Source organism: Phascolarctos cinereus, unplaced genomic scaffold (genome assembly GCF_003287225.1).
Source record: "Phascolarctos cinereus isolate Bilbo 61053 unplaced genomic scaffold, phaCin_HiC Scaffold_726;HRSCAF=1367, whole genome shotgun sequence".
Taxonomy (NCBI): Eukaryota; Metazoa; Chordata; class Mammalia; order Diprotodontia; family Phascolarctidae; genus Phascolarctos; species Phascolarctos cinereus.
The window spans coordinates 408,926,505-408,935,397 of record NW_027556098.1 but is presented as its reverse complement, the minus strand read 5'-3'; the positions used below and the strand labels follow the sequence as shown (position 1 = coordinate 408,935,397).

The following is an 8,893-nucleotide window of genomic DNA, read 5'->3' as shown; positions in this document are numbered from 1 at the left end:
CCCAGGGACTCCTCTCCACCCTGTTTCTCGGTCACCCTCCACCCCTGGCCCCCAAGAACTCTCCCCACGTCTCCCTCTTCCTCTTGCTGCCTCTGCCCCCAGTGACTCCCTAGTGTCCCCTCCACCCACTGCCCCCCAGTGACCCCTCCCCACAGTAGCCCTCACCCCTCCCCCTTTTCCCCCATGTCTCTTCCAGTGTCCCCTTCACAGGGTCCCAGATTTCGAGCTGGAAGGAGCTCAGAAGTCAGGTCACCCAAAAGCCCCTAATTTTACAGATGAAGAGACTGAGGTTGAGAGAAGGGATTAGCCCAAAGTAGTGATGTGGCCACATTGGACCCTCCCCGTCCAGCGCTCACCCAGTGACCCCCCCTTCCAGGGAACCCCTCCTTCAGTGTCCCCCTTGTTCACTCCCTCCCTCCCTCGATCCTTCTGGCCCCTCTCCCCATTTTTAGACCCCAGGATCCCAGGTTCCTCCCTAAACCGCTCCCGGCCCCCAGCTCTGATTCTCCTTCCCACAGAGGACACTTCCCAGGAGAAGTGGGGGTGGGGGAGGAAGACCCCAGGGTCCGAGGGAATAGTCACCTCGGTCAAGAAGTCACCAAGCATTTATTTAGCCGGTGCGCTAAGACTGCAGACACAAGAAAGGCAAAATCGGGCTTCCTGCCCTCAGAGAGCTCATGTGCAAACAGCTCTGCCCTTGTAAGATTTGCATCTACAGAGAAATCCGAGGCAATCTCGGAGGGAGGGGGGACAGGATGCCAGCCTGCTATCCCTGGAAGGGGGATTTGCAGGACACTCTATAAATACCCCCTCCTGTGCCCTCCACTCACCCCCCTCCCTGGCAAGGCTATCCCACAGGGACAGGGACTGGGACGTGGGGTACGTGACCCAGGCAGCCTAGGGGGCAGGAGGGAGGCATACATTCCACACTCCTTCCCCACCCCCACCCCCAGAACAGGTGGAAGGGGGCTGGGAGCCTTCCAGGAACTGCCCAGGCCTGGATGCTTGGACAGTTGGGGCTGAGATGTGTTCTGGGAACCCCGGGCCTTGGGGAACCCCAGGGAGGGGAATAAGGATTACCACTTGCCCCTCTCTTCCCCATCCCCTTGGCCCAGACAGGGAATTCTGTCCTGAGCTGATGGGCCCTTTCTAGGACAAGGCAAGGTATTTGTCATGTGTATGAGGGAGGTAGTGGGGAGCTCTGCCCCCCCATATATGCCCTTTATCCCAGTCTCCGTTCTGGACCTCCAACCCTGCATGCTCAACCTTCTTTCCACCCTCTGGGTTCCTGTGACCTCTCCCCTGTCCCCCACAAGTCCCCAATCTAATCTCAACCCCACCCATCCATCCAACCCCCTCCCTTTCCCAGTCCCCATCCAAGGCCTGGGACCTTGCCCAGGCTCCTCCCTTCCAAGCCTCACCCCTGACCTTGGCCCCCACTCCACAGTCCTCAGACCTCACCCAGGCCAGGCCACCCCACCCCAGCCAGGACCTTTGGCCCTGTGTATTCACTTATGGGTAGTCCCCATGCCAGCCATTGGAGCCTGCCCACCCCCTAAATCCCTAAGTTATCATTCTAGAGTTCCCACCCCCTTTCCCAGAATTTCCCTGACCCCCTAAGAAAACTGAGACAGAGTTGGAAAAAAAAACATCATTTTATATATCAATATATATAGTGTGTGTGCGTGTATATGTGGAAACAGACTCAATGATGGTCCCCTCCCCACCTTAATGCCCCCCCAGTCTAATAAATACCATTTACAAGGGTCAGCAGGGCCCTGGGAGTTCTGGGAGGGTAGAGACTGGCAGGGGCTCAAGCCCCTGGTCCCAGAGTTTGGATAATGAAAAAGGTCATAAGGTTGGTGACAAGCCAGGTATAGCCACCCCAAGGCTCAGGGTTGTAGATGGGGGTGGGGGGAGCATTCCCCCTAGCTCCGCCCCCAATGGCTCAGACAAGGGTCCCTCCCAGTCCCCCCCCCCGGAGTACAGAAGGAGCCCACTCTGTGCTTAATGCCCCTCTCAGAGAAACTCGGGCAGGATGGGAGGGGGAGGGCTGTGGGCCAAACCAGGCAAAGAAAGGGAATAGAATGGGAAAAAGGTGTTGGATACGGCTGGTCCCCAGGTCCCCATTCCACAGCTTCTCTCTGGCGTCCCGGAGTGGAGGCGAATGTCCAACCCTCAAAGCCACAAGGGAGGGAGGAAAGTCAGCAGCCACACTGCTGTCTGCTCTGGGCCTGAGTACCCCGGGGCTGGCGAAGCTGGCGTAAGGAGGCGTCGCCATACTGGATGCCCGAACCCATCCTCTCTGGGTCCAGTTCACCTAGGGAAAAAGGGACAAGGGAGAGGGAAACAGGCATGGGATGTGACAGACCCAGAGAGAAAGGTCCACTGGGAGGCTGACTCTGACAGCAACACAGAGATGCACAGAGACAGGCACATGGACCGAGATAATGAGGGCCCTGTGTGCCTCCTCAGCCGTGCACCCCCTCCCCCGGCACCCCCCTCTGGCTGCCCATGGGACCTCACCCGAGTCAATCTTATTCAGGATGGTTCGGGCACACTTGAGAAAGGCTTCTTCTACATTCTCGCCTGTTAGGGCACTGGTCTCCAGGAACATCAGCTCTGCAGGAAGCAGGGGAGCCAGTTGATCTCCAGAGGGTCAGAGTGGGAGAGATGTCATCTACTCTCCCTTCCCTCAAACTCTGATATATTGAGTATTAGAGAGGGACAGAGTCCACAGGGCATTTAGACCAGGAATAGACCCCATTGAGCAACCTCTCAATACCAAATGTTGAACCCTAGAACAGTGTATCATAAGGTAGATGGAGCCCTCAGGGTGGCCCAGAACACAATGTCAGAAGTGGATAGAATCCTTGGAGCAGCATAAATGGGGTATCACAAGTGGACAGAGCTCTGGGGATATCCTAGAACACAACAGTACCATAAGTGGACAGAACCCTTGGATATCCTAGAACACAAGAGTGTCATAAGTGGATGGAACCCTTAGGGCATCCTTAGTTATGATAACAAAGTTATAAGTGGACAGTCTTTAGGATATCCCAGAACACAGAGCATCACAAGTCCGTGGAAGCCTTGGGGTATTCTACAACATAGTGTCACAAGCAGAACCCTCAGGGCATCCTTAGAACACAGAGTAGCATAAATGGACAGAACCCTTGAGGTATCCTTAGAACACATGTCACTAGTGGACAGAGCCCTTGGGGCATCCTTAGAACAGAGTTATCATAAGTGGACAGTCTTTGGGATATCCTAGAACACAGAGCATCACAAGTCCATGGAAGCTTTGAGGTATGCTAGAACACAATGTTACAAGTAGAACCCTTGGGGCATCCTTAGAACACAGTGTCACAAGTGCACAGAGCCCTTGGACATCCTTAGAACACAGAGTTATCATAAGAGGACAGTCTTTGGGATATTCCAGAACAGAGAGTACCACAAGTCCATGGAAGCCCTGGGGTATGCTGGAACACAGTGTCACAAGTAGAACCCTCGAGGCATCCTTAGAACACAGCCTGTCCTAAGTGGACAGAGCTCTTGGGATAACCTTGACACACAGCATGTCACCCAGCCATGGAGTTCTCTGGGAGCTCATGACATCTCCATGTCCCGGTGGCTGCTTCCTGCCCCCACCCACCCAGGTCTGACTGGGAGCTCACCATTCTCCTGGGCAAATCGGGAGGCCTCCAGGAAGGTGACCTCCCGCTCTGAGTCCAAGTCCTTCTTGTTCCCACACAGGATGACCACGATGTTGGGGCTGGCCAGTGTCCGTGCATCCGTGAGCCAGTTGGTCAGGGAATTGTAGGTTTCCCGACTGGGTAGCAGGAGGAGAGGCAGCAGCAGACTCAGTGGCTGTCCCCCCTCCCCGCTCGGCCCCCAGCCAGGCCCCCCAGTCACCCACCTGGTAATATCATAGACCAGCAGCGCTCCGGCCGCTCCCCGATAGTAACTTCTCGTCACTGACCTGCAAAAAGTGGCGGGTGGGTCCCCAGCCCGGTCACCCGAAGGTGCGGTCTCCAGCTCAGACCCCTGCCCCGCTCTTCCCCGCAGCCCCCGGACCCCCATACCTGAAGCGCTCCTGGCCGGCCGTGTCCCAGATCTGCAGTTTCACCGTCTTCCCCCCCACGTTGACCACCCTGGAGCCGAACTCCACGCCGATGGTGTGATTGGAATCCTGCTTGACTGGGAGGGGAGGGGGCGTCAGGGCCCGAGAGGGGACCGGAGCCCCGCCCCCACCCCAGGACACCACTTCCCCAGCCCAACCACGGAGCCGGGCCCCGCCCCCACGGACGCGGGTGGAGGGTCCTTACATTTGTTCTCGATAAACTGGTGGAGGAGGCATGACTTGCCGGTGCCGGCGCTGCCGATGACCAGGAACTTGAAAAGGAAATCTGCAGAGACAGAGGGAGAGATGGAGATGGAGATGGAGATGGCGGGACGCGCGGGGCCCAGAGAGGGCAGCGCCCAGCCCGGCGTCACACAGCAGCGCTGGGGGTAGGGGGAGCCCGGGGTCCCGCCCCGCCCCGCCCCGGGCCCGGGCCCGACCCCTCCTCACCGTACGTCTCGGCCATGTCTGGCCGCGGTGGCCGCTGCGGCTGCGGATCCGGCTCCGGCTCCGGCTCCGGTCCCCGCGCCTCCTCCTTCCGGCTCCGCGCCGCGGCCCCGGCCCCGCTGCGGCCTCAGAGGACACGCCCCCTCCTGGAGGGGGCGGAGCCGCGGCCCGGGCAAGTGATTGGCTCCGAGGCCGGCGCGGGGCGGGGAGGGTGGGGGACGACCCGTGGAAAGGGGCCGGAGAAAGTGGGCAGGGCCCTAATCTTGGCGCTTGATTAGTCCTGGCCAAGGAAGGGGGAAGGGGGGACGCCGTGGATTGGCAGAGCCAGCAAGAGAGGGTGGGCGACCGGAGTAGGGCGGGCCTTGGATGGGGAAAAGGGGGAATCTCGGCCCACGATTGGTCAGGAGGGAGAAGGAGGCGGGCTCTGGAGCAGGAGGCGGGACCGCTAAAGGGACGGGATTTCGAGCGCAGGAGGAGGGGCCTGCCACGGCCCGGGATGGACCAGGGATGAATTGAAGGGGTCGAGAGGACGGCCAGGGATCGGCGAAGAGGAAAGGACTCGGAAGCCGGAACCTGCGATTAGCCAAGAGGCATACGAAGGGGGCGAGGACAAGGCCGGGACTAGCCCAGAAAAAGCAGGAGACCAGGAGCGGCGACAAGAGCACAGAAAAGGGCAACACGATCGCCCCACCCCCGTGACGACTGATCCAGAATCATCACTGAACCCTGAGTGCAACCAAGAGAAGCGGCCTCTCACCTAGGGACTTTTCTGATTGGCTCGGTGATCCCCAAGAGGCTTCCTATTGAGTGATGGTGACCCTGTCTCGAAACCGGATTGGCCTGTTCTCATTGGGGCCCCGCCCACTTTGGCATCCATTGAGTCAGTTCTCCCAGCCCTAAATCTCTTCCTTCCTGGCTCCTCCCTCCCGATTGGCCTAGCCACACCCCCACCTTCTGATTGGTTTCTTTCCGATGCCCCGCCGGAAAAAGTCAAGAATAGCCGGGTCCCCGGAGCCCTCTGAAAGAGAAAGTCTACCTGGCAACTAGTGACGGTCACAAAGGCTGGCTCAGGGTGTCCCGCAACCCTGCACCTACACATGCTTACGCGCACACACAAAATCACCGCCACGGGTTCTCTGCTGCACACGGGTGTTATTGGCACAAAGCTAGGCAAGGGGCACAATGGAGAGGGTGGGAAGCAGACGTCCTGGGGCTCAGTGCTAGCTAGCATCTGCTTCTCCAGCAGGGGCAGCGGCAGCCTGGACTCACTGGCAGTAAAAGTCCCATTTCTGTAAAGAGAAACGTGGATGGGCAGAGAGGGCACAACCTGCTAGTGAGAACCCCGGGGACAGGGGGGAGGGGGGCTAGAGGAGATGCGGTGAGACGGAGAAAGTAGCAGTTTGGGGGAGAAGGAGGAAGGTCCCCAAAATGCCAGTCCTGTGCCAGGGAAACCGAAATATTTCTACAAAAATCTTAGGACCAGAGAATCGCAGGGCAGGCAGGTCTCAGAAGACATTAACTATAAAAATGTGAGCCTGAATAAAGGTTTTAGGATTATTTAATTCAACCCTTCCCAAATTTGCAGATGAGGATACAGAGCATCTCAGAGAGGTCATCTGTTCAGTCTGAGGTTCTCAGTCAATAGATGGGGAAACTGAGGCTCGAAGAAGAAAGCGGGGCTTGCTTGCCTCAGACCATTGACTATTAGGTGGTGGGTCAGGGCTCAGAAGGCAGATTTTGACCAACCAGGGGGCAGAAAGGGGGGAAAGGGCAGTGACACGGGCTGCTGGGCACTCACATCCGTTTTCACCTCCACCTTTCCTGGCTTCAGGACATGGTCCTCTCGAAGAATGCTGCTTGGGAAGTAGCCCAAATGGGCAGGCTGGGACCCGTAGTACTCCCCCTGAACCTGGTGTGTGAGTGTTGGGGAGGTGGTAAGCGACTGGCAAGCCAGAACTACCCCAGAACATCCCAACAGCCCTGGGAAATAAGCCCACAAGCAGAGGTGATTTGCCCAGAGCCACACAGCTAGTATCTGAGGCTGGGCTTGAACTCAGGCCTTCCAGACTCAGATCCACAGCTCTACTGACTGCCACCAAGATGCCTTTTTTTTTTAATAGGGGCTTCAGGATCCCTTTCCACCACATCCCTTTTCTCCCCACCCCCAACCCCCAGAAAACAGCATTCCTGGCATCCCTTCCCAATTCAGGGCCCCAGCCAAGACTCACACTGCCTCCCCAGAAGAGGCGACCTCGGCCCATCAGCTTAGAGTAGACAAAGACGACCTGGCCCTGTTGCACAGATAGAAAGCGGCAGTCTGGGGCTGAATAATCTTGCAGGGCAATGGCCTGAGAGATGGGGTCTGGGGCAGAAAGGATTAATGGGGATACTTAGGGCGCTGTTTCCTGAATGTACCTCCATTCCTGAGCATTCACAGGAAAGCCAAGTACTGCCCAAACCCAATCCTGGCACCATCCTGTAAGACCCCGAGGTAACACAGTTACCACACTGGTTCCCCTTTCCAGGATAACATAAGGCACCCTTCAGGCCCTTCCTGGCATAAAGTACTAGCTCGGTCCCTCTTTTCCTGGCCAAAAGGGACCCACCCTTTCCCCTCTAGCATCCAATGCCCACCACAGCCCATGCCCCAAAACCTCACAGCTGCATTCTTCATCCGCGCACAGCTTCCTGGATGCCAGTTTAGCCATTGGTCGCCCCCCAAAGCCTAGTTTGGGAAAGCTACTGAGAATAATGGTAGCAAGAAGCAGAGATGCGGGGGTCCAGATCATGGTGTGTGCGGGAGTTTGGTTCTGGGTGAGGTCTAAGAAATAGACTGAGCCTATGAGACCTCCCTTCTCACTTCACCTGGGGGTCTGCCTGTCAATTCTGTAGTTGCCATCCCCTCCCTGAGTCCTTTTCACCTTGTAAGCTGCCAACCTCTCACCAACCCAGGACGGTTCAGGTCTCACAGGGTCAAAGGAACTGCTGCAAACCTCTTTCTTGGGGAGCCAATCTAGAATCTCCTACCCTCCTGGAAATGCTTTAAAAAAACTGCCATTCTCAAAAGACGCCCCAGGACCTAGCCAGCCTCAAATCCCAACCTCAAATCTTGCCCTCCCGCTCTGCCTCCTGGCCCCACAACCAGAGAAGTCACAGGAGAGGAAGGCAGAGCCTGGAATCCTGCAGAGAATTTCCTGTGGGCAAGGGAAACAAGGAGGCTCTTGAGGAGAGTGAGTGGAGAAGAAGCCGCCTCTGAGCCTGCCCCATCCCCCGGCAACCTCCCTCCCTGCAGGGCTCCAAAGAGCATCCCAGTGCATGCAGACAGAATGACAGACATCCCAACCCTGGGGGAGATGGTAGTGAGGGGCTCCGGGTAGACCAACCCCATCATTTCAGAAAGAATAGCTAAAGGACAGAGGCTGTAAGTATAGAGAAGTGGAAAGCCCCTTGGAAGGCACCTGGCCCATAAGCCACATTTTACAGAGCTGAGCCTGGAAAGGCGAAGGACCCCCAAGGCCACTAAAGAGGAAACAGCACAGCTGACTCCAGCATTCCGAATACAGTTCTGTTTTTCCCAAACCACAAAGTACCTAGCTGCCTGGTCTACCATTTTGTAGAGGTGAAAAGAGACACAGTCAGAAGGAGAAAGACAAGGTCGAGTCACGAACTCTAATTAAAAATGGACTTCATTAGGGCCTTCCTCCAGTCTGCACCAGAGCAGGCAGCTGTCCTATAACATCCTTGACCAGTGGTCATCTAATTGATAACCTCCAATGACAGGGAACTTACTACCTCTACCCCTCAGGGGCAGCTGATTCCACTTTTGGACCCACTGAGCTGAAATCTACCTATTCCATCGTGTCTCGGTACTCCTACTTTCTGCACTGCACTGCAATGCCAAGCAGTTAACAATTATTAAGCGCTAAGTGCCAGGGACTGTAAGGGGAAAAAAAGGCTGGCGAGAGGGAGGAGTGAAAACAGCCTCAGCCTTTAAGGAGCTCATATTCCAATGAAGCTTGTCTCACAGGAAGTCAGTCAATCTCCCTCATTTCTGCTGCTACAAAGCCATCCTTTCTGCCCCACAATACCTGTGATCTTTTCAGCAACACTAGAAGCCCAAAAAACATTCAGTGGATCCCCACTGTCCACCTATCCCACCATGGCCCTTCACAGCTTAGGTTCTAGGAGAAACTTGCATCCCCTGGTTCTCATCCCAGCCTCTTCCATCTCCGTGGCTTTGTTCACTAAGTCTGGCATGACTGGCATGGAGATTTCTTCATGTCTGTTAAAGTCTTTCCATCGCTGTAAGGTTCAACAGATTGC

At 56.4% G+C, this 8,893-nt stretch overlaps 2 protein-coding genes across 3 annotated transcripts; both read right to left on the bottom strand.

The window, feature by feature from the left end:
• Positions 1-1,636: 1,636 nt before the first annotated feature.
• Positions 1,637-4,710, bottom strand: RAB4B (RAB4B, member RAS oncogene family). Of its 2 annotated transcripts, XM_020979265.2 has the most exons (7): positions 4,574-4,707; positions 4,329-4,409; positions 4,086-4,200; positions 3,920-3,982; positions 3,678-3,832; positions 2,527-2,622; positions 1,637-2,320 (listed from the first exon to the last, which is right to left on the bottom strand). In XM_020979265.2, exons 1-7 carry the CDS (start codon positions 4,587-4,589, stop codon positions 2,205-2,207), a joined length of 642 nt encoding a protein of 213 aa, XP_020834924.1. In that variant the 5' UTR covers positions 4,590-4,707; the 3' UTR covers positions 1,637-2,204. The 2 variants fall into 2 exon arrangements, with proteins under 2 accessions (XP_020834924.1, XP_020834927.1); XM_020979268.2 differs by lacking the exon at positions 3,920-3,982 and having other exon boundaries at positions 4,574-4,710.
• A 992-nt stretch (positions 4,711-5,702) lies between these two features.
• On the bottom strand, positions 5,703-7,675 carry MIA (MIA SH3 domain containing). Its single transcript, XM_020979273.2, has 4 exons — positions 7,230-7,675; positions 6,799-6,932; positions 6,369-6,479; positions 5,703-5,859 (listed from the first exon to the last, which is right to left on the bottom strand). Exons 1-4 carry the CDS (start codon positions 7,357-7,359, stop codon positions 5,836-5,838), a joined length of 399 nt encoding a protein of 132 aa, XP_020834932.1. The 5' UTR covers positions 7,360-7,675; the 3' UTR covers positions 5,703-5,835.
• Positions 7,676-8,893: the final 1,218 nt, after the last annotated feature.

Excerpts from the sequence above, each read along its gene's own strand:
- RAB4B (XM_020979265.2), bottom strand. Across the intron at positions 3,983-4,085 it reads GCCGGCCAGGAGCGCTTCAG|GTCAGTGACGAGAAGTTACT; the intron begins GTATGGGGGTCC and ends CACTTTTTGCAG. Across the intron at positions 2,623-3,677 it reads CCGATTTGCCCAGGAGAATG|AGCTGATGTTCCTGGAGACC; the intron begins GTGAGCTCCCAG and ends TGCTTCCTGCAG.
- MIA (XM_020979273.2), bottom strand. The coding sequence starts at position 7,359 with ATGATCTGGACCCCCGCATCTCTGCTTCTTGCTACCATTATTCTCAGT. Across the intron at positions 6,480-6,798 it reads GCCTCTTCTGGGGAGGCAGT|GTTCAGGGGGAGTACTACGG; the intron begins GTGAGTCTTGGC and ends CTCACACACCAG. Across the intron at positions 5,860-6,368 it reads AGGTGGAGGTGAAAACGGAT|AAATGGGACTTTTACTGCCA; the intron begins GTGAGTGCCCAG and ends TTCTCTTTACAG.